We start from the raw sequence: 25,097 nt of genomic DNA, 5'->3' as shown, positions 1-25,097 counted from the left end.
CTTCATCAGGGTTGTCTGCGGTAGTCAGTCATTGGAAAGGGCCGAACGGAGGAGCCAGTCAGGGATCTCAGGATGTGGTCATGGAAGATGGGTCATTCCACATGGCCGCCACGTCTCTGAACCTGGCAGTGGGGGATGATGGGAAAGGAGACAGTAATTTCCCTTTTCCTCATTTTCCTAACAGCAGCATGAGTTTGACCCCAATTTCAGGCTAGACACGGGACAAAACATGAGGTAGTGTTTTTGTTTCTTTGAGTTGTCTTATGTTTTATGCACACAGGTGCTGTCGAATGAAGCATTATCAACTCCAATAAAGCAATCAAAAAGTCACTCCTTCGCTTCAAACACAAGTATGGTGGACTCATTAAAGATGCTATGCATTGTTTAGTATAAATAACAATACATAAATAGGGTATATTATACATTATCAGTCTGTGGCAGACTCTGTGTGTTCACGCCAAAATTCCCCGATTTGCCTGAAATGCTTTTCAATCAATTGCCGTGGGTGTGGCCAGAGGTCAGCTAGGTTGCAGCTATCAAGGTGTAGCTAGCAGCCGCAGCACAGGGAAGTGAGGAAAGTAGAAACAAAAGAACAGCAAAGCTAAACATGCAGCAGACATGACCTGTTCAAAAACACGGTGAATATCATAGTGCTGCTTTTCTTTTTATTGCAGATTGGCTGCGTTCACCATCTGCTTCTTCAACGCCTGTGGAAACTTTAAGGACGCCGGTTTCCTCAGCATCAGACTAGATTCAAGGCCCACAGCTCATTAAGGTGAGTGATCAGTGTCGGGATGGGAACTTGAGCAACTGAGGGGGAGGAGGATGGGACTAACAATACACGTCCTGCCTCAAGACGAAAAGTTGCATTTTGTAGCTATAAAAAGTACCATCAAAAACATAACAGTCACGGTACAGGGAGAAGTAAGCATTCAACTATTTCCCTCAGTTTACTACTTTGTCAACACCACCTCTAACCCTTGACTGACAACCGGTGGGCACTGACCTTGCATTGATGAGGTACTGGGCCAGGCTGATGTTGGCGGGGGTCCCTGTGATGGTGATCTGGCGCTCCGATGACCCTTCCATGGCGTTAGCAATTTTGATCTGCGCCCCAGACATCTGACGGATCTCGTTGATTTTGGTTCCCTGGCGCCCGATTATGCAGCCTATTAGCTGGGAAGAAAATGGGGCGGGACTTAGGATGGCCAGAGCATGAAAGGGACATGGACGCACACATTTTGGTCTGAGGCCATTTGACTGAACATGGATTTTCTATGATGCATGTGAATAATGGCCAATCATTGTCACTGTTCCAACAGTAACTTCCCAGACTAGAAATAATACTTCTTATTCTGGTCAAACAAGTCCTTTCCATTAAGGGCATTCATTTTACACAGCCTACTGCCTTTGACTGTAGTATAACTCTGGTCTGGAAGGGGAGATGTTCGCTCGTTGCAACTGAACTGCTGTCAGATTGCAGTGCCAGCAACTTCAAAAGGAAGCCATGTTGAAAGATGATAAACCAGGGTTTTTGACATGCTGTTCCAATATCATTTGTGCATTTGTGCTTTGATAGGAGTATATTCCTGAACTTTTGTTTGGGAGCAATTTTTGTTGATTCACCACTGGCTTCCAATGTATCTGAAAGTGGACCTTTAACACTCCAAACACTCCAAAATAGAGTAGAAATCACCGAATATGATAACAGTATCATGCTAACTTTTCTGAAAAGTTTTTGTATTGTGCCATAATCCATTTTTTGAGGCAGAGTCTGCTATTTCTCCTATTTAGACACTAAATTAAAACCCAATTGAACAACTTTCAAAAAAATAATTGAACCTCCGGCAGTGACAAACTGTTTTTATAACAGAGGTAGGAAGTGTGACAGTTTTGAAATGACGGATTTCTCATTTTGAATTACAGTGTAGTTTGAGGTGTTGTTTACAATTAATCTCAGTCTGGGAGAAATGTAGGACACCTACAGAACAAAAAAAGCATTTTTCATCCTCACACTTGGACATTTCGCACATTACGACAAATGTACTCACATCATTGGGAATGGTGAGTTCATGAGTACTGGCCTGGTTACTGGCATCCAGACCTGCTGCTGAACACAGGAAGCAGAGAGAGAGAGAGGAGGGAAGGAAGAGGACATAAAATAGAGTTTGGCACATCGAGGGAGTGTACAGGGTTAATGCACTGCGGCTCTGGTGACCAACGGCAGGTCCAGGAGTTTTGTCCAAATCAGGGCAAAACTCCCTTTCCCTGCCTTTTGACCGATAGCATTGCTGTGGCACTGGACAACCTGGCCCAGGCCTGAGCAGAGCTTACACATTGTACAACATACCCACCATCTGCCATTCTAACTTTTATTATCTAAATGGAAACAAAAACCCTTGAGGCAATCGCATCACTTAAAAAAGGATGCTAAGGGAAAATCAAAAAGAAAACAGATAACGTAGCAACGAAACAAAAAACCTCAGACAAAGAAACCTCAACATCAACAAGAGCAGACCACCAGCAGGCCATGTCACTGGCAGTGCACCACAGAGACCAATAGGAGGAGAACGACAAGAAGAAGAAAAAGAGAAAGGACAGAGAAAGGAAAAGAAGAGAAAGAGAAAAAAGGAGGAAGAGAATGTGTTTGTCTCTACAGGTAAAAACGAGAGAAGGAGCTTCGGTAAAGAGGGTCGTCGTGTAGGTGGGTACGTACCGGGGAAGGCAGGGGTGGTCTGTCCGAGGGGGGTAAAGGGGGTTTGCTGCATAGCCAACTGGTGGAGCTTGCTCAACTGCTGAGGGGGGGAGGAGGAGGACAGCAGAGCTATGAGGTCATCGTTAAAAAACACACTCGCGCGCGCACATACACGCCCGCAGACACACACACAGGTCTGTCAGAAACGCTACAAGAGTAGAGAGAGGATCTGAGGAAAAGTAACAACACAGAGAGGTGAAGGAGGACGAAGACCCAGAGAGAGAGAGAGAGAGAGAGAGAGAAAGAGAGAGGAAGAGTAGAAAAGTAACTCGTAAAGGACTTGGCCTGAGAATGGGGCGATGGTGTTTCATTATGTTGTTGGTGAAATGCCCAAGTGAGCACACACACACTGGTCTCTTCTTTAACTTTGTCTCTCCTGGGATTTATGGATGTGACCAATTTGACGAGACAAAAACACGCATCAAAGATAAAATATTGCATTGCTTGATTACTGTTCCATCAGTTGATTTTCATATTCCAATTGAAGTTTGTTGAATTTTTGCCTATTATAATTGCATCCCTGCTGGTTAAAGCTGCACTTGGCAAGATTTTTATGTAAAAATACACCCGTCTTATCAGCCTAAATCACAAATTGGGGCTGCAACAGAAAAAAGCGTCCCATCCCTCCTAACTGAGACGCGTAGATTCGACCCTACTTGCAAAAATGAAATCCTGGAGTTGGGTATATGGTCCCTGGCAAGAAATCTCGGTGGCGCAGAGGAAATCACGAATCAAAACTTAAGAGCGGAATACAAAACTTTCTCCTAAACAGCTGAAGCTGCTGTGAAATTATTTTTTCACAGCGATTTTTTATCTCCATCCCTACCAGCCACAAAGAAGAAAAAAATTATTAGGAATTAGGAATGCACAGTGTACTCATGTAACGTTACATGATTTCTGAAGTTCTTCAAATATTCAAAGATTCAAACAGTTATCTCTCGCTTCCAGTTGAGGCCGTGGAAGTGCGAAGTTGCCTAGTGCAGCTTTAAAGAAAATATTTCCTGCCAATTCTGTTGCTTAACTACCGCAGGCCAAGCCCCATGAAGTTTGACGCCAAACGGAGGGCAGGGGGGGGGGGGGGGGGGGGGGGGGGCGAGAGTCAGAAGAGTTAGAAGATACAGGAATTACATATCAGAAAAAGAAGCTGTATTAATATTAACAATTAATATTAATAGGAATGGAAAGAGAGTAAGAGCCTGAGGCTGAAAGAGAGAAAGAAGAGAGGAATTTGGATGCAGAGAGAAAGAAGTATGGAGAGCGCAGTGAAGACTGCCTCATGGGGTTGGCACTCACATCTGGATGTGGGATGGCGTACTGTCCTTGAATGGTGTAAGCCTGCAAACATGAGAGGAAGAGTTTATTGTTATCTCATTAACTCAATCACCACCACACCACTAGGAATCTGCAATATAGGACAATTTTAGAAACACTATGTCTGTACTTTTATATAAATAAAATAAATCACATATTTCATCAATTTTCATTAAGTCAGAAACACTTACTTACATAACAAAATCACTCATCTAGCCAATCTACTTAAAGCCCAGCTAGGATTTGAATTATAATACCTGCTGACATTTTCTTGGCATAAACATTTTCATTTATAAAACTCATTAAACCTATTTGGCACTTGACAGACTCACATTATTATCTTTTAAGCTATATTTTAGACAGGTTACTAGAAAGTCATGCACTATAGACTCCCTGTCATGTTCTCCAACTATTCATCAATCAGATCCAGTTAAACTAGATCGATAGGGAACGACTCAGACAGTGGGGAGGTGACAGTGAGGGTGTGGAGGAAACCAGGGGAGAGGCCCTGACAGGAATGAAGTGTCTTGACCTAGTGGATGTGTGCTTATAGGGGCCACGGAGGTCAGAACTGAGCTAAATTTCATTTCAACACCAGCCAAGACAGCAACTGGGCCAATAGTGGAACCTAAGGACAAAAATAAAACGCCTGATGACACATCAGGAAATTGGGTCAGTTCGGTGCAGTAACTCAGTTAACTGGTAATTCAGTGAATCTTAGTCTTTTTGGTTCAGCTGTAAGTGACAAACTAATGATGATCCTTCAGATTTGGATATTTTTATTCCATACAAATCCATACAAATAAAAAAAAAAAAAATAGGCTTTAAGTAATTCTTTTTCATTTTCATCTTAAAATTTTAAAAAAATTCCCCACAGTAAAAGCTGATTTGATTTTTGCAATCTATAATGTCACAAATAAAATACAAATGATATCTGTATCATTTAAGGGAAAATACTGAGTTTTTGGCCAACTAGTCAACTTACCTGTTAATTATCTGTGTCCTCTGTAGATTGTTCATTCCAGTGCTCCATGCTAACACTTTAGCATGCTAGTGCTTGTCACCTATGATTGCTTAACAAAGTGTATGCTAAGCAGTTTGGAGTTCTACAAACATTTTTCGGAGGCAGAGCTGCTCTGGAGGCAGAAATAATCTCTCTGGTTGAGTTAAAACTCAGTGGGAGGAGCCAAAGAACCACCGCTTTTCTGCCAAAGTATTGTTAGACTGAAGAACTCTGGAAAAGGCAAGGGGTGAGAAAGCTCATATTATGAAGCCTAGCGCTGTGTTGCTACTAAGGTCGAACTAACCGTACTAGCCTATAGCTATCTAGGTAAGCTTCATATTTCTGTAAATGTATGCCCCTGAGTTCCTTATTTTCTATTCAAGTTTGCCAGTTAACTAACTTCCGCTGCCTCCAAGAAATGTTTGTATAACTAAAGCAACAATCTGTGTATCCTGAAGTGTTAGCATGGAGTATAGAGTACTGGAGTGAACTATCTACTGGGAACCCATGCATGATTATGGTGTCTAACAGGTAAGTTGGACAATCTCCAACATCGTTTTGATACCAAACTTGTTCAAGTCCTTTGTTAACCACGAATGCCATTTATCCCAGTTCTGGTGTGAGTGGCTGGAGGTGGTGGATGGTTGTGAGGGTACAATAGATAGCAGTGATGGTTTCATGCTAGTTGAGGGTGGGTGGGGTAGTGAGGTAGGGAGGAAAAGTGAGTAAAACCTGGTGCGACACTAACAGGCAGTGGCTGGTGCTGCAGTAAGAGGCTGAGGTTGGCTGTGGACGCCCCCAGTGGGTCTGCTCTTACCTGGCCACCTGAAAAAATGACAGGGGTGGAGGCAGGCTTGGGGCGGTAGGGGATGGTGGCACCTTTCGGTGGGGACTGGGGAGAGCAAAGGAGAGGGTGGGGGACAAGAAGAAGGGGGTGAGACGTGGAGAGAGTGTTAGAGCAGAGGGAAAGACAAAAGAAAGAAAGAAAGAAAGAAAGAAACAGGGTAAGAAGAAAGAAAGAAAGAAAGAAAGAAAGAAAGAAAGTTGCATAAACTGAGAGGGACAGTGCCTTAGGAGGAGACAACCTGTGACACTCACACAAAAGTGCTCTTCACTGTGCATACATGCTGACATCAATGTCTAGTGCAGTGCATATTGACAACTTAACTTACATTTACCTGGTACATCACTTTCAACTGGATAATGATGACTCATAATAATTAAAATAAACATTTTCTTTAGCATATATTCTAGAGACATTGCAGTTGCTTCACAAATCTCCTGGGAACCACGGCTGGTGCCATCATGGAGGCCCGTTGGAGAATGGTTGTGCACAAATAATAGTTAAATATATAACAACTGTGCAAGAAAGAGAGAGATACCTGAAAAAGTCTTTAGCCCTTCTACACCAAAGCACTGTGAGTTGTAGCTCGAGAAGAGTCGGCTCAACCTAAACAAACAGTTGATTTTTGTCTTTCTTAGCTGGCTAACTAGCCAGCAAGCTAATTTAGCAAAGCAACTAATCTTAATTTTAACTAGTCATTAATGCTAGCTAATGTTAGATACATTAGCACAATCATTAGCAAATCAGATGTATTTACAACAAGACACTGGCTGCGTTTACATGGAGCCTTTTAATCAGAATAGTTGCCAAATCAGAATAAAAATGCCTCATATAAACGCCTCAATCAGAATAAACTGCCCCGATCCGAATGAAATTTAATTCCGGTCGATGGATAAAATTTCGTCATGTAAACACTCATTCCGATCAACTTCTTTATCTCGCCTCTTTCTGCACACGCTCGCGCATTTAACGCAAGTCCTGACTCAAAAAAAAACAACGCAAACAACGGCAAAACAAAACGTCTTTTTCTGACACTTATGGAGTCGTATGTTTTGATAAAACTGTTGCTTCTTCAGAAAGAACAGCAGTAAAGAAATAACCGACGCAGGTCCATCTCTTAAAAACGTAAGCCCATGTTGAGAGTGCTGGATTCGGTGTTTTGCACATGTCAGAAACTTTTTTCTGATTACATCCTGTGGAGCATGTAAACGCACATCTCAATGCGATCGTTATATTTAGCGCTCATGTAAACACTTGAGTGGCAATCTTCCTTCGGAATGATTTCATTCAGAATGAAAAATCTAAACACAAAATTGATCAGATTTATCAGTGGCAAAATGATCAGTTTCCAGTTAAAAACAGCACAGAAAATAACCATGTGTATTGAATTCTGTTGAGACGGTCAATTTTATGTTCAGAAATGCAATCAGCTGTTCACAGCCACAGTTGCCCAAGAGCTGAGGACCTCCAGTATGTTACATCATCTGAAAGCCCTCTATAGGGAAGATTAAGCTTCCTGACGTCTCTTTCAGCAAGGTACTATTGCCATCTTTATTTGTCAAGCATTTGATTCACCAACATCATTGTAAGTAAAATTCCCTTGAATCTTTCCCCCTTCCATACTCTACCTCAAGCATCACCACACATATCTGTTTGACACACTGGATGATGGCTTCTGGGGCCCCTGAGATCGTCACTGCCCTCTCGGTGGAGTTGGGCAGCATGTCCCCTGCGACCTGGACCTGAGCTCCTGTGGACTGGAGGTGGAAGAAGGATATTCATTATCTTGTGATGCTTTAATTCACGTATTGTTAACAAGACAACATACTGAGATCATGAGTGTGCTACAAGCATATTACATGATAAGTATACGATAAGTTAAAGGGGCATTAAGTAATCTATGACCTTTATCAGCTTCTATTGGTGACCAGTAGGAATTGAGCACTGATAGAACTTATCTCCTTTTACACAAGTTTCTGGCACAGCACCTACACCCCTCCGTCCCCTTCAAGTCACATTTTCGAAATAGAGATGAGCAAGCTGGCTACTTAGAGCAGAGATCCAACAGAAAGGTCCAGTGTAGAGGTGATATATCACCATGCTAAACACTGTAATAATAATAATGCTTTCTCATTTTCTTTTTTGGCTTGAGGACGGGATTTTTAGACTTAATAGCTGAAATGTCTAGTCTCACTCATAGCAACTGTAGTGCTAAAAGTCTCATACCAGATTCATAATGTGCTGTGATATGTAACACAGCATTAAGATACGCATGTAAATTTCTTATTATAATGTCAGGATATTACATTCATGCAGTGCATAGCATACACATTAATGCATATGTTACAAACTACCCATTGACTTATGATTCAAGAGGTGGAATATATCAACCAAGCAAAATGGGCATGGGACATTTGCACAAGCAACATTTATCTTAATATCTGCAACAGCAACATATGAAATACTTGTTTTAAACTGGATCAGGTTTGCTCTCCTTCATTTAACATATTCTATGTGTACTTGTCGCACTCTGAGTGACTACAAGATACAAGTTAATACAATCACATTTTCCATGTGCACTTCAATACTTTTGCAATGGATGCGACAGCAGGATCTCTGTACTGTACCTCTCTCATTTCTTTGATTTTGGAGCCTCCTTTGCCAATGAGGGAGCCACACTGGCTGGCCGGGACAACAAGCCTCAGGGTGACAGGAGGTTTACTGGTGGCCGGGCTGTTACTCATGGAGTTGATTATATCCTGAGGGGAGAAAAGACCAAGCTTTATCAGACAGATACTTTGTTCTTCACACCATGTAGAGAACAGGGTTAGCCTTTGAAGAAATCCACCTTCATGCATTTATCCTGCATCAGCACTGCAGCATGCATTAGCACTGCAGAAATTTCTCCCTTGGCTGTCATACAGGAGAAGCTATTTACTATGTTGTAACACAAAACCAGAGTGGCCAGTCACCAAGCCACTTGTACCTCCCGATGGCTGAATAGAGAGCAAAGCTTGAATTTTCCAAACACTCCTTTTTAGGGATGTTGTATAAGTACACTCTCCTTCAGGATGCACATGCACCCCTCATTGTTAAATTCTGCATATATTAAAGTGTTTTTTTTTTTTCATAATGGTTCCGCTATTTCATACTGTATAAATACTGATAGTTTTATATTTTATCATTTATTGTTCCGTTTATACACATATATACATATATAGTACATTTCTAATGCAGTAAACGCAGTTGTGACTTAATCCATATATGTTACTAATCCATACTCCTCCCCATATTTCCAACCAACAACAACAACAACGCGTGTTTAAATTGATGCCAGCATACATTTACAGAACACAACAATTATTCACATTTTATTTTATTGCTTTGTTATTTGTATTGTACTGATTTTATTGCTTTTTTTATCATCTATTTGTGTGCTTATATTCAATTTGCCTTTTTTCCCCTGCTGAGTCATATTATTTTTGCTGCTGCAACGACTTAATTTCCCCACAGCGATTAATAAAATGTCATTATCTTAGTTAAAATTGGATTTTCTACAACGGCTACATCTGTCTATGTCTGGGAATTAGCACCTTTTGTTGTTTTTCCACCTCATGACACGATATCATACTAGCACATGTTTACCCATAGTGTTCTGGGACAGTTTGGTTCGGTATGGCTCGAAGCATCCTGGTAATTAGGGCGCCTAAACATATGGTGCTATCCCTCTTTCAAAAGGTGTTGCAAGGTTACATGCACATTTCTTTTCTACACTAACAGGACCAATCCTGCTTTGTGTTCCGATGTAAAACCAAAGGGTGCAGATACTATACCATAACCATAGTAGGCTCAGTATAGCATGGTACTTGTGCAATGTAAAAAACTCTATAAAGTTGCTTTGGGGGTCGTGTTTGGATGATAAATGTTGTACCTCCTCAAACTTGTAGGCTATCATGGCAAAGGCCTTGAAAATAGCATCTGTTGGCCCGGTGATGGTGACTATCCGCTCAGGGCAATTCCCCTCAGAGATGTTGATACGGGCACCGCTCTATGTGCAAAAAAAAGAAGTCATATTTATGAGCAAAAAACAACTATTGTAGGGAGTGCTTCAAAAGTTAAAAGAATGAAAGGACATTTACAGAAAAGCTCCACTTACTTCTTCACGCATTTTCTTCACCGTTTCTCCTTTCTGTAAACAAAACAAAACAAAACATTATTCAGGTGCTGTGTGTATTTGCTACAGGCATTATGTTGTTTTTAATAGTTTGTTTGCTGTGATTATGATAAATACCTTTCCAATGATGCTTCCAACCTCCTGCAAGCAGACACACAAAATCATTGTTAGGTATTCATGCCACAGGGGTCTAGAAAATTAGCTCCGCATCTATTTTATCTATATTCTTTTGACAGCTAATTGGAAGAGTTGTACTTCTGAAGGAAATAACACCAGTGAAAGAGTGGGGAAATGAAGGAGTAAATAAGAATATGAACTCAGAAAACTTTTTAGGGTCCCTCATACCTTGCCGTGCATCAGGAGCCTAATGGTGAGGGTCACATTCAGTCCGCCTTCTGATTGGACCTTGATGGGTTCCATGTCGGGATTGGATGTGAAGGAAGGGGTGTGGTCACGTGAGAGAGGAGTTCAAGGGCCAATGCGAGTGTGATGGTAGAGTCAGCCAACCGGTCACCTGCCAGATAAAGAGGGAAGCAAGACGTGTTCAGTGAGGTCAGACCAAGCAGATACTGAGAGGAGACGGATATGTATAATTTTCGTTTTCAACTCTCAGTCTCGAGGCTGTAGATGCGGGCGGTGAGGCAAATGCCACCTTAGTCAGTTTAGTGAATGTGAAATTGCAAATCAGTGATGAAAAGAAGAGCTGGAAATGCTTTATTCGGATAGTCCAGTGTTGATACTCAACTATCAGATGACAAAAAGCAGATTTTCAACAATAGGTAACCCTAACCCCGACCTTAACCTAACCCTAACCCAGACATTGAATATCTATCGACTACTTTTCTCACTTTTGTATCACCTGAAACTAATTTGAGTATCAGCATTGAACTATCCAAATACAGTGTGGCCAAAGAGTCTCCTGTTTCCCAGACTGATGAAAAAGAAATGAACCTCCATCCTGCTGCAACCCACTGACAGTCTAATTATTGACTGTCTGGCTGCACGTACAGTGTATAAATTGTGTTTCATTCCAAAATGAGATAGCCATCATTAAGAAGAAATTACATCTCCTCTTATAAAATGACTAGAAAATAAAACTCATTATGGAACGTCAGAGTAGCTGTTAGATATTGGATCTTGGTTACAAAAATAACGACATTTTAGAATATGGAATCGACTATACTTTGGGAAAATTAGGCACCCCACCCCAGAAAAACCTAAAATAAAAAAAATAGCTTGATGCAATATATAGCAGTTTGCAATAAAACCCATCATCAATGTAGGTCAGCATATGTCTCTACAGTCATGAGATGAGCCATCGAACTTTGAGCACCGTATTTATTTTTATCAAGCCCATATTTCAGTCGGACCCCATCTAATTCTGGCTGACAAGTGATGTAATGACTCAAGCCAGACTTCAGTTATGAGAGCCAACACAAGAGGGCACTTCAGTCCGCTCTAGCGTGGAACTCTCTCACTGCCAGTGGGCCTCAACATTTAGTAGACTACAATCAGAGTTGGGTAATTCTAATCTGCCACAATTTAAAAACACAGTAAGCAGACTCCAACTTTTGTAAAAAAAATAAAAAAATAAATAAAAAATCGTGATTACTCAAATATATTTTGAAGTGGAACGGGCCTTTAGATTGTAAGATTATAGACAGTTGCAATTTTACCCAACTTGAGTTAATGGCTATAGATGATGATAATAACACAATTCAAATTTTTATCAGTAAATTGGAATAAATTATCCAATTATGTGTGAAGGGAAAGGCGTTTATATTGTGGGACTACAGACACTAACAGTGTCACACAACTAGAAATAATGATTATAGATGATGATAACATAACTCAAATGATGAAAAATGAATGTAATTGAGAGGGAGTGAAAAATAAATGCAATAGGTTATCCATTTATGATTATGTTGTGTACATTTTGGGGGCAAAGAGGGGAAACAGACTGATTACATTGTCTTATACTTTGTAAGTTACATCACTGATTGCAAATGTAAGCAGATAACAAGAAACTGGTAATGGATTGCAATTTAAAGGAAACTTTCTTAAATCTGACTGCAATAAAGTTAGTGGGTCCGAAAGATTTGAACGGACATTTGTTCATATTACAGATTTCCCATTTCTTTTCCGTGCCTCTGTGCCAAGTAAACAGAAAAACAGTGCAGGCTTGCATTTAAGTACGGAAATAGTAAATCACATTGATGATTTTATTGTGATGTTTCACACAGCTTGCCACAGAAATTACCACCATGAATCTTAACAGATCTAACGCTGAGCTAGTGATGAGGTCTTTATCGTATGCTATTAAAGCACTGAGGAATCGAGAACAATCACATTTTGAATTTGAGAAGGACCAAAATGAAAATTAATGTGTGACTGAAGCTTTTCTTAATGATTTTCCAACGCATTGTATGAACTATGAAATGAAACTAACAACATTTCTCTGGGATGATAAAAAAAACAACATAATTGATTGATACATTCAGACATGGAGGAGATCTCTCATTCAGATTAATGTCACACACAAGCTAACATATGTGCAAAATTGTTATCTACAGTTATCTAATGTTTAGTCTTTCTCTGATGTGCGTCCTGGCCCGCTAATTCAAAACAGGGAATGAGGGGAAGGAAAAGCTGCTGGAGAGTGTGACCTTGACTGAGGAGACAGATAATGCCACTGTCTGGCAATCAGCGACATTGTTACTGTGTGGATTTTCAAATGGAACAATGTTTTTATTTTTCTATCTCACTCATCACTCCTGTGCTTCCTTTCCCTGTGTAACTGCTAATTAGCTAATGGAATTCAGAGTCACTATCTTGGCAGTTGTCTCGACTGCGAAGAAATCCGAGAAATACTTTGTAATTAGTGAAAGAAAAGCCGAGAAATGGTTGGAATCATGATGCATTTGGGTGGTTCTTGAGAAGCTATTAAGTGATAAACTATTACATGACCAACTATGCTTGTTTAATTAGAAATTATAGCACAAATGAGTTCCAAGGCAGCAAATTTAGCAATACAGTTGAGGTGTTTTGATCAAAAAATCAGATATCCATCATCTGAAAACTGTGACACCTGTTCTTACAGAATGACTGATGGCACAAACTTGAAAGGGTGGATGCTTAAACCTGTTAAACCTGTTAAATCTGGTTGAAGGACTGTCTCTCTAACCATGAGGCCTTTGCTGAGGCTTTTGAAGAAGAGCGCAGACAAGCCAGTAGCCTCACATGGCTGCCAGTCGTGCTCATTCCCCTGAACGCTGCCCAAGTTGGCCACAGAGCCGTATGTTATTATTTGTGGGACTATTTGGGGTTTGCTTCTGCATCTGCCCCATTTTGGCCTCAGTCTTGTTTCTAGTGCAAGTTGTAGCACTGAATCTGTGACCGGATATTTGGATATTTTATCCAGAAAGAAGGGCAAACTCTAGGAAGTGGAAAAGTCAAAGCTGCACTTGGCAATTTTGCAAGTTGGCAAGGTAGAGGTAACTGTTTGAATAATTTTAACTTCAGTACCCAGAAATCCTGTGCAGTGAGGTCAGTAAACGTCACACAGTGCGCTCATTTTTAGCAACCCGGCCGCTCTGGGATGCTTTATACCAAAGGAAACCAAAGAGATGAGAGAGGAAAAGATCAGTTTGGATAGAGACAGTTTGGATTTCACTCTGAAGTTTCAACTCGTCACTTCCTGTGGGCGGAGAAGTAACTATACCCAACACCAAAATTTTATTTTGGTCAAATGGTGAATCTACAGCGTCCCAATTAGTGGGGATGTTACACTCTTCTCTATTGCAGCCCCACGTGATTTAGGCTGATAAGTGTACTTTTACGTTAAAATTTTGACTAGTGCAGCTTTAATGTACTTTATTTTAGATTTCCTCCTGCAGTGTCAGCAGTGTCCTTGCTGTGGCAGACCACTAATGCTGAGTGAATCTATGGGGAACACTAGTACAGACAGGTGAAGATAGTGCTGCTGATTGGGTGCTAAGGGATCTGCTACCAGCATCGGAAGGCAAAACACAGTAAAGCTAAGCAGGGAATACACTGACATTTTTAGATTTAATCGCATTCAGCTGATACTCTTATCCAGAGCAACCTAAAATATGAGCAGATAATTGTTCAGTTTCTCTCTCAAATCGATGATGGACAGTTAGGGTTGTTTAGGGGAGTGATCTTGTGACCTTCTGGTTACGAACCATACAGAGGAACCATACAACTCATGGTGGAGTATTTTTCAGTCACTGGCCTCAATAAACCAGCCTGATTGCTCAAATGTGAGTTTGCAAACAGCATCCACACAAGCAAATTGTTGAGCTCAGACAATAATAGACTATACTAATAGACACTAATAGACTGTTAAGTGAAATATGCAAACTACAACATCCTGAGAAAGATAGAGAAAATGCAAGTAGACTGTTGAGGGGCTGACCACGGAAAACAAACAGAAATTAAAACAAAAAAGGGGTTGCAGCAGCGTCAATAATTCTTAATTTAGTGAATAAAAACGAATGTTTCGGCAAACATATCTGCATCAGGGCAACTGGGTGCATTCTTATAGAGAATGTGTCATTTTCAGCACATTTGTGTGTCTTCTGTGGGACAGCAAACATTTACGTAGGTACGTTTTCAGCACAACATACGTCGATAACAGCATATGGGTTGTCAGTATGTAAAAGTATGTCTATAATGTCCACCACTGGCTCCAGAAATTGTCCCGTCTCTAATCTATGGCGTATGTAGAGGAAAGCTAAGGGATAGGTTGGTTGGAGGCCAGGGGAGGTTCGAGAGATAAGGACAGGGATTCTGTTGCCAGCTGTCTCTCCAATCTCCCAGAGGAGACCAGATTACATAAAAAGCCTTAATCCGGGTTTAAGACCCAAGCCAGCGGTGCAGGTCCTCACCAATGGCGGGGGTGGCGGGGGTGGGGGGGACAGAAATAAACCCTCTAAGACTGTGGAATCAAGCTAACATTCATGAAAAATGGCGTACAAATCATCACCAAACAGTACACGAGTGTTTTGGGGGTGAACTGATAAATAATACAAGACAGAGTCCAGCGGTGCTTGACAGTGTTTGTTAGTTATTAGAGATATTGACTTTAAGCACAGCAAAGGTGTATTTGAAGAGTTTCACTCCAAAACAAGATTACTTTTCGAAAGTTTGCGGCTTGTATAGACTGGTTCTTCTATATTTTATAAATATTGAATGATAAACTGCTTTTTTTTTTTTCAAAGAGAATATATAATGTCTGCAAATGAACTCTTCGTTTGTTTCAGCATGCTATATGTGAGATTAGTTGCTTGTGTTGCCTGTTTCTCCCTTCTTACCTTTCACTCTCCACTCTGCTTGCTCTGCACAATAAAGAATTGCCCCCAAAAATCTTCAAAGAGACTCCTTCACTGTGATTAAGACACAGAAACTGGGATATTCTGGCGTAGATTTAGGTCAACAAAAACTAGTCTGTTGGACCTCATAGATGAACGAGGTCAGCGTTAAGAGCTCTGTTTGAATAGTTGGCCTCCCAGACAGTATTTTGCTCATACATCCTGTAGCATAATAGAATTAGGTCAAGGCCCTATGAATCATTTGCCCCGTTGGGCTAAAACCTTCCAGCAAATACCCTTTTTTTTTTTTTTATTTGAAGGTCTGAATTCCATACGACCCATAAACCACAGTCAGAGGCTCTTGCATGTCCAGCTCAACCTCCAAAGCTTAAAAAAATGAACATAGTGACTGAAATTGCTATTAAATTGAAGTATATGTTTGAGGTCATTGGTCTCTTGTCATTAATGTGAGTGTACTGGTAATTTCAAACATATTGTACACGCATTGATTTTGTAATTTTCGTCCCCCATCCCTTTGTTAATCAGGCAGGAAGTTAGAGGGGGGAAATGAAAAATAGAGAGGGATGGGTAGAGAATTTTTCATGACATCTGATGGGGAAAGTGGGTCATGCTCGGTGTTGCAGTGCTGCTAGCCTCCTCCTCTATGGCGGCTATTGAATTAATCACGCTTTACGCTCGGCTGGACAACGCAGCGCACAAAATGGCTCTCTCCCCCCCCCCCCCCCGCCTGCCTCCCATCTCTCCCTATGTCTGCTCAGCGCTCACCACAGAAAAGACTCGTGCATTGCTCTTGAAGAAAGCTCAACTTGAATCCAGGGTCTCTCTGTTTATCGCTCTTGGTCCCCTTTATGCACTCCTAACAATGAGGAGATGCTTCTCTTATGCAGAGCCACTGGTCTGTAAATGATAGAAAAACACTCACAAATGGAAGGAAAAGGAAAATTAGGGAGAAACATTTGACATTAGGGAAAGTGCATTTTTTAAGATGAAGCGATGAAGAGGAAAAGATAGGAAAGAACTGTGGGTCCAAAGGGCTTTAAAAGTAGAGGGAACAGTCTGTCATCCTTGTTTTGCTCCAAAATAAGATCACCACCACCATTACCATTTGAAAATGTGCCACCTAATCTGAGATGATTGCTGGTATGAAAGTAAAACTCACTATTGAACCCCTTACTTTGAGTATACCAATGTTTCAGAGCATGCAAGTACAGTATGTGCATTTTTTTGGTCAAATATTCAGCAATCATCATCAGGTAACAATTGCTATATAGCGTATTTCTTCCTTTATGTTCTCTTTATTCTGACAGGGAGAAAGCAGAGTGGGTTGCAGATATAGAGGGATCTCATTACAGCAGTCAGGCCACAGAGAAGCATTTGTCTATGGGGATGAAAATCAGACGCCCCTCTGACCGAGCCCTGCAATCCAGAGAGAGAGAGAGCCACTGAGTTCTGCACAGCTAAGTGACCATCAACTTGTTTTGGACATGGTCCTGTGGCCCTTCTGACATGGTCCACATCACCCTGTCCACTTTACTGCAGCTTAGTTCATGGGACAATATTTAAAATACATCTAAAAAAACGACCATGTATCATTATCATTATATTGTGGTCCTTCGTCTAGAAATGTGAAAGTGGTATCATATGAAGCTGCTTGGTGAATTCACTTCTCAGTCATTTTTAAAAGATGTGACCTTGAATTAATTGAAACATTACGTTGCCAGAAAACAAATGAAGCAGATCGCATATGGATACGTAATGTAGGTGAATCAATTCTAAGGCTATTGGTGTTTAGCATTGCAAGAGGGATTTGATGGATGAAATTCATTGTGTTGCTGTCATTTTCTCTCCATTGTTCATTGCCCTCAGTTATTCACCTTTACCGATCCTATCACCACCTTTCCCTGCTTTTGGCCTACAGAGTGACATTTGCATACGTGATTGCTGCTGTTTTTTGAAGGCTGATACCTATACAGTTATTTTTGGACTGAAACTGCTCATACGTGATACTTTGTGCTGATTTCCTGTGTCTTTAAATTCGACCATTTTCATGCCAAGAAATTACAAGGATTCAGTGTTTTCCCAGAATTTTGTTCTTGTCAGGCTGGAAAAGCCTCTGAAACGGCATTTAGACCATCATGGGACACTAAAACTCTCCATTGAAACACTATAGGAAAACTACAGGATACATTAGGCCTTTAAATGAAGAATTAATTTACAAAAACAGGATTGAACAATTAAATGAATAAATAAAGTGTGCAAAGAAAATAAAATGTAATTGCAGGTATTACAGCTGTTTTTATGTAGCTGTGGTCAGGGAGGAGCCATCATATCAGAGGTGGACCACATCCAATATTTAATAAAAGGCCAATATCAGCCCAATGTATGAGCAAACCCTTATATCAGTCTACCCTAGCTAGGAGCATCACAAACACACAATCACCTTCTTTGACTGTTGCCCTGCATGATAGTCATTTTAAATAAAATATTACAATTATCATGTTGCCATACAAATACAGGATAATCACTCAGAGAGATGCAGTTACACTGTCAACAGCATAGCTCCAACAGCAAGAGAGAGAGAGAGATCTGAAATCCTGTAAAAAAATCATTAAATGGACGGGCCGGCAATATAATCTAGGCCAAAGCCCCCATCATCTGTTCCATCTTAATCCACATATCTAGAGATATGTCATTATGACGTTTTGATATAAAACCCTTCATGACTGCACACCAAAGCCAAAGCCAAAGCCGTAAAGCAACACAGACTCTTCTAAAATGGAGTCTGCAGTTGAAGAGTTTCTCTCCAAAATGAGGTTTCCACCATTCGAAAAAATAGTTTGCAAAAAGTGAGACCTCCTATTACAGAATGATTGATAGCACAAGAAATAACACAAATTCTGGTATCCTATCCAAAGGATAGGAGCATTTTAGAAACATTTAAAAACGCACTTATGGGAACAATCTGTTTTGCAAAATGGAAATATCATGTTTTGTAATGAAAACCCTCAATGGTTTCTGGGTTAGGGACAACACAAAAGGTGCATGCAAGATGGTTGCTGTTCCTCTCTCAACCCAAAGTGTCTTATAATTAATGCGGTCCTCATTGAAAAACTGCGTAGCCTTGAACAGAAGAAGGCAAAGTAAGTCAGCAAGTTTTTCTAATATTAAATTCACTCCATTTGGGATTTAAATGGCAACAATCTACCGGTTGTCTTACTTCATGGTCAAAATTGTCTTGAATATACTGTCCCCATTTAAAGTTCTTGTCCCTTAGTGATGTTTTGCAGTTGGAGATAAGTCTTTTAATCAGAAGCCAAGAGAAATGCCAGTAGATGGATTCAGCCCATCCTACATCCAAATGGACTTGCCCTTTAAAACGGTCTTAATGAATCCCATACTTAAGCTGAGTCCATCTGACTTGAGCTATACCATTAGGTGTGGTGTCCCCTCTGTGCCCCTTGACCTTTTTACCTTTAACTCTTGTATTGCAACACAATATTCCTTACTCAGCGTTTCAAAAATAGAGGTGATTGCATCTGTAAAAATGTTCTTAAGATAATAAGATAGCTAACAGTGTCAGCGATATTCTAAAGAGTTTAACTTTTAGGTGGCTGGTGACTCAAACCGCTGAAATGGACAGGGCTAGGGTAATTTCAGGGTAAAAGGGCATGGCCCAACAATGTAACAACTTGCTTTTTAAGGGGAAAAATTAAAATTTTTTGGGAAGAATCATCCTCCCTTTCCTCTATGGATCCGCCTCCCAAGGTTGGTATCTCAGTTTGGAATGAAACCTTCATTTCCATTGTGTTTTGACATATTCTTTCGCTCTCAATTTGGCATTTCAGTCATTCTTATTGAGCTCTTTTCATTTCCACTGCCACCACAAAGTATTTGATTAACAAATGATAGCACCTTTTGAAACATTCTTGGCTCCTTTAATCCAATGAAAACCTTTTAAAATTCTACATAGACCCATTGGTAGACAACCAAACCACATTTTAGTGTGGGTGGCCCTAGTGAGAATTGAATCCTTATCCTTGACATTATTAGAGCCATGCTCTACTCATCAGTGCTTACATATGGTATTAAATTGCTTTTACTGTGTTTGCCGTACTGTAAATCCTCTTACAAATATAGAAAATGTATTGTTACCATTATTATCATTAACTTTAGCATTCAGTGAATCAAGAGGAAGGGAACAGAGGACTTAGGACTGCAAACAATACAGCAAGATTCAAATCCATCCAACGGCATGGATTGGAACGGCAATTGCAAGCCAAGGAAAAAGATTTACTTGACGTAACTCGAGTCTTTTAATGGAGCCAATATGTCAGCTCATGACTGGGATCCCTCCGACATACTGTACATGTTTGTGCTTCAATTAAAACTGAACAAAAGGAAAATTAGCATGGATATAGGACAGCAGAAGGGGGGCACAGAGGGTGACCTCGTTGATCCATATGTTTTCTCCAGACCTGTTCAAAGCATCTCAGTTCCGCATGGAGGAACTTGTCACCGTTAACTCTTAACATTCAACTTAACGTGTGACAAACATAAACCCCTCAGAGACAAAGTTCCTGACAGAGGAGTCGGGAAAAGATGGACGCTAAGTAATGGGGCACTGCCGGCGATCGCCCCTCCTGTCACCTACACTAACTGCAGACGGATCGAATGGAATGAAATCGAGAGGAGTTACACTGAGTTCTGTGGTTTTTCGCCCTCACTTCGCTGGTATATGAGCAGCTCTTGTCTCGTCTGGCGCAGGCTTTTGTTGTATGTGGTGTGGTGCGATGCGGCGGGGTGGGGGGGGGGGGGGGGGGCGTCTACCCAATCGGCCTTCCTATACGCCACTATGACAGTGCTCTCAAGAGCTGTCAGCCCACATCAGCAGCCCAGCATCCTGATACCTCAGCCTAAATCACAATCAAAACCGCGGCCACCACATCCTCACTAGATACTCACCGCGACCAGCCAAATCAAGGAATGCAGCGAGCGAGCGAGGAGGAGATGGGGAGCAACTAGCACCAAGTAGCCCTACGCTGCAAACCCTGTACAGTACATGTCTTCTCTTAACAAGGGTGAAGCGCAGCACAGTGGTGAAGGAGGGGAGGGGGGAGGGGGGGTTCAATGAGTCTGCGTTGGCCATGGCACAGTGTAAAAGGCTTTACAATGCAGGCACACCATGTTGTGCTGTGAATACGGTGCTAAGAGCCGAGCGTTAAGTCGGCCATTTTAGATTTGCCACAATTTGTAATGTGAGATCACTGCTTGTCACAAAGTCATGGCTTCCATATGCGTATAGGGTTTCACTGAGCAGTCATGCAGAATGGGTCCGCAGCATGTCCGCTTTTCTTTGGCTTCCCTCTATAGGTTATTGTAATAAATACTCATTCATTCTGCACCTTGTCCAATCATTGCTGTATTTAAGAAATGCTTCTTTCTGTTTCACCCGTTCGTCAAAGAACATCATTTTGTGGCCATGCTAGACTTTCAGTGATGATCCGATTTGGAAAACGACAAGCTTTCTACCCAAACCTGGATTAAACAAAGGAGGTATTCATCTCTGTGTTTCAAGTTCGATACTGCAGTTAGCCTGAGGTAACGATGAGTGACATTTTTGGACTATGACTAGCCAAGAATAAGGCCATCAGCAGCGCTAATATCATTGTGACGATAATTGGGATAACGATCTCGAGGGACCCGATATATCAATTGCCCTGGCCATCATGTTACGTTATCATTCCTGCAGTGAACAAGGTCAGTCCAGCTTCATACTCAACAGTAGAAAAGCAGCAGTTCTTCAGTACATGCCATTCCAGTTCTCGTTCATTTGTTTCACATTCCGCATTCGGACGTAATTCTTCAACAATAAAATCACTCATGCCTGAAACTAAGCCAAGACAATGAAGACCCAAACAAAGACAATCGAGAGACCCCAAAAAGAAAATCAACTGACCATAAAATTGGCTATTCTCTGGGGAATACCGGAATATTTCCGCACCACATGCAGTCACCTTATTTGGGCACACTAAGGATAAGTTCTTAAATTGTTAACTACATCTACTTCAAATAACCAAATTAGATAACGAGTCAATAAGTCATACCGTGTCACGGGTCATTATCAGGTTAATGATTACTCTTGGCTGTGAGTAAGTTAGCAAGTTAATTAATTATTGATGTCGTTACCCAACTCACCATGGGCCAGTATCTCATGCAAGTTTGAGATCATCAAGAAATTTTCTAAAACAGTTTGACGCCAAGTCCAAAGACCAAGTTCATGTTTCAAATATATTTTGTTCCAAGAATAAATTAGCATTTGAACATTGGCATTCTGGGGAATAATAAATGCTAAAGCACGCACTGGCCTAAGCTACATATTTCAAAAACCCTTCTTTATAATCACCACAAAAAATGAGTTTACCTTTATGTAGCGCAGGACACTGTAGATGACGACCACTTTCGACGTTGTGCAAAAGATTAAAAATCGCAGAGGGAAAATGATTTTTTTCCCCTTTTCCTTTTGCTCTGCCCAGCACAAACCGTGTCACCCTATTGGTCCGTACGGCCAAGTCACATGAGCGGCGAGAAGAACACGTGACCGTTCTCGAAATTATATGACGAAATGAAACTGACTTGCATCCTCAATGAGCACAATTTTTGTTGTTGCGGTGCAAAACCCCGGCAACGAATGGTGTTTGGTGTCTCGTGTAAATAGGCCGTATGATGAGGCGTAATCTGGGTGACCATCACCCACCACCCCCTCGCCCCCCCCCCCCCATCCCTCAGTTGCAACAAAAGGGGGGCATGCCCAGTGAGGCACGCGGGCATCGTGGGGGCATGTCTGTGGTGATGAGGTGGTCTGAATCAGAACTGTAGCCTCCGGGGCGTTCATCTGTCCCGGCGGACGGTCGAACACCCCCGAAATCCACCAAGCTATCGTCCTTGTCGTTGTTGACAACAATCGACACAGAAAACCTAGCTGTACAACCTAATAGCACCTTTGGAACCACTATTGAAAACACATTGAGACACTGCTGCCCTAGTGCTTGGTTGTGGTCAGCAGAGAGGGGCAGGTGAGGGAGTTTGGGCTAGACGCTGCAGAGAAGTGGAGATCCAACCAAGCACCTCAAGAAGTAGAGGTCAAACCAAACATACACACACACTCTCACATATATACACACACCACCGCCAACGCATAAACACACTGCCGTGACATCCATATCCTCTCTAGCCTCTCTGTTCCTCAGCTTTTTAATCTGCTTCAGAGTGTGTGTGGGGGTGTGTGTGTCTATGTATTTGTGTATGTGGGTGTGGATGTGTGTGTGTGTGTGTGCAGAATTACAGAGAGCTTTGGAGGCATCCCATCCAGATTTTCCAATCCAGCACAAATCCAGCCCTCATGTCAGATGGACAGTTGTGCAGAGCTTAATCTGACATTATTAGGGTTGGAGTGCGGCAGCAGCAGAATGCTGCGTTTAGAGGAGCTGCCAATGGGAAAAGCAAACCATGGGGATATACTGTTTGGATTAGGGGCAACGCAGACAATGAAGAACGTGTTTCACCTCATTGTCAATTGTTTTCATTTAGCACAGATGCTCGCCATCCAAATCTCGTCTTAGTCCTACTCAAACAAAATAAAGGGTCTGTAATGAGGCTTCCAAAACCTGTGTGGTCTTAATTTTTGTACCTACACAACACAAAATGGTAACCATGCCATTACCTACCCACCCAACTGTAAAATGGCCCATGGGATAAACTACAAATAGAGCATTAAATTTGCTCCACATTGAATCATAACAGGCAAAAGGAATAGTGTGTGGAGTAAAATAGAGCGCCACGTCAGAGGAAATCTGCTTTATATTCGAACGACACTGTTGGCTCACCTTCAAAACCAAGAGTGGTGGCAGCCCTGGAGAAACCACGTTTACATAACATCCTTGTATAATTGAGTAAAGTCTAATCTTCATCAATTCTAAATGCGCTTTCTCTTCTGCCCCTCAGTCCTTTGAGAAATCACGCAAAAAAAAAAAGTCTGTCAAAAGTCGTTTGACAGAGTAGTGTCCATGGCTTAGAGGGCCTGTTTATCGCATTATGCTCAAATAATAAGCCATCTAAACAAACAAGCGCTAATGATAAATAATTCTCTACTGAATTGATGTAGTGTTTGTGAATTGTAGATCTCTCAAACAAACCACAAGCAACAAAAGCTAAAAAAAAGGATCCTGTTTAATTGCAGCGGTTTCCAGCATACCCTATCAGGTCTTTTTAACAAAGCGTGTCCTTAGGTCAAAGGTCAAAGTGCTTACCGGTCAAGACGTGGGGAAGCTCCTGAGCAGGAGAGAGGAGGTGCAGTTTGGGAGTTTAGGACCAAGATGGCAGACTATGGGCACACTAAGGGCTGGGGTAGCTGCCAGGACCCTATAAGTCAACTATCCCCTCCTATAGCCTCCAGCAAGGTGACGAACCCAGGCTGGTCCAACCTAACGCAGACCCCCCCGTAACTGCACCACCACCCCCGCCCCCCCCCCCCCCCTCCCCCCCCTCCCCCCCCTTATGAGAGCTTGTCCTCATAGTCATCCATGTCTCCTATCAGGGTGCCAGGGTCCTAATGGAGGCAGAAGGGCGTGAAGGAGAGAGTGAGGGAGATCACAGGGACAGTCAATCCCACTGATTGTTGACGAGCGCACGAGAGTGGCGACAAAAGGGGGTAGAGTCGACCCCACAAGGTAGCATGTAATGAACCGTGGTGTGTGTGTGTGTGTTTGTGTGTGTGTGTGAGAGAGAGAGAGAGAGAGAGTGTGAGAGACAATGAGAGAGACACAGATATTGGGAGACAGAATTATACTTTAGCATGTTGAGATTGTTTGTGAGATTAGTCCCTACGTGCTGTATAGCAAAAAGTGTGTGTATGTGTGTGTGTGTGTGCGTGTGTGTGTGTGTGTTAGAGTTCCCGCTGGTCATGGAATTTATAGAGGTGTGTTCCAGAAAGCGATAGTCAGGGAATCTGAAAAATTCTCTGGGGAATATCTGGGAATTTTACAAATGGGTCACTATACAGGAATATAGCAGAATATATTTCCCAACTTGTTTCACACATTTATTGCATTACATGCTGGTTTCCAGCTGTTTTCCTCCACAGCAAGTCCAACTAGAGTGGAAAACACACTGTTCACCAGAACTTTTCTGAGCTGAAAAACAACATCAACGAAACGCTCGTGGTCATGGAAACGCTCCAACTTAGTAATGGAAAGTCATGGAAAAGTCATGTAATTTTACACCAGGGCCACAATGGGAACACTGGTGTGGGTGTATCAGCATGTAGACGAGGGTGATACTGACTAGTAGGGAGAAGGGTCACATTGGGTTTGAGCTAATTCCGCCACACTTTCCTATCCAGTTAGTGTTGATTTTCCGTGAGTAACCAACAGCATCTAAGTATTGACAGACAGAGGACTGGACTGTAGGATTGCAGCCAGCAAACTCACTGATTGTCCAATAACAATGTAATTCAACCGTTTCAGTTAGGTTTTAGATCTTTTCACTCACCTCAACCTCGTGCTTGCTATTGATTCTGATTCAACCTCAGTGCTATTACTAATCAACCTGACTGTAGCTTTTGATACGGTCGACCATAACATACTCTTTGATTATCTTGA

At 41.6% G+C, this 25,097-nt stretch overlaps 2 protein-coding genes across 6 annotated transcripts in view; one reads left to right on the top strand and one right to left on the bottom strand.

Moving 5' to 3' along the window:
- The window catches only part of eed (embryonic ectoderm development), a 296,858-nt gene that overhangs the window by 70,151 nt on the left and 201,610 nt on the right, over positions 1-25,097 (top strand). The window lies entirely within an intron of this gene.
- On the bottom strand, positions 68-10,507 carry LOC139930486 (poly(rC)-binding protein 3-like). 5 transcript variants are annotated; one of them, XM_078291079.1, is made up of 12 exons: positions 10,433-10,507; positions 10,205-10,228; positions 10,070-10,102; positions 9,845-9,961; positions 8,541-8,672; positions 7,542-7,670; positions 5,818-5,961; positions 4,049-4,090; positions 2,717-2,795; positions 2,052-2,104; positions 1,007-1,176; positions 68-122 (listed from the first exon to the last, which is right to left on the bottom strand). In XM_078291079.1, exons 1-12 carry the CDS (start codon positions 10,505-10,507, stop codon positions 68-70), a joined length of 1,053 nt encoding a protein of 350 aa, XP_078147205.1. The 5 variants fall into 5 exon arrangements, with proteins under 5 accessions (XP_078147205.1, XP_071779798.1, XP_071779799.1 ...); XM_071923697.1 differs by having other exon boundaries at positions 2,717-2,792; XM_071923698.1 differs by having other exon boundaries at positions 5,887-5,961.

The sequence above is a fragment of the Centroberyx gerrardi genome, chromosome 21 (assembly GCF_048128805.1).
Source record: "Centroberyx gerrardi isolate f3 chromosome 21, fCenGer3.hap1.cur.20231027, whole genome shotgun sequence".
Taxonomy (NCBI): Eukaryota; Metazoa; Chordata; class Actinopteri; order Beryciformes; family Berycidae; genus Centroberyx; species Centroberyx gerrardi.
The sequence above is the reverse complement of the archived record's forward strand: the minus strand, read 5'-3'. Positions and strand labels throughout refer to the sequence as shown.

Bases quoted from the DNA above. Each gene is read 5' to 3' on its own strand.
- LOC139930486 (XM_078291079.1), bottom strand. From the start codon at position 10,507: ATGGAACCCATCAAGGTCCAATCAGAAGGCGGACTGAATGTGACCCTC. The intron at 10,103-10,204 runs GTATTTATCATA...TTTTGTTTACAG, and splicing joins TTGGAAGCATCATTGGAAAG to AAAGGAGAAACGGTGAAGAA. The intron at 2,796-4,048 runs GTGAGTGCCAAC...TCCCCCCCTCAG, and splicing joins ACGCCATCCCACATCCAGAT to CAGTTGAGCAAGCTCCACCA.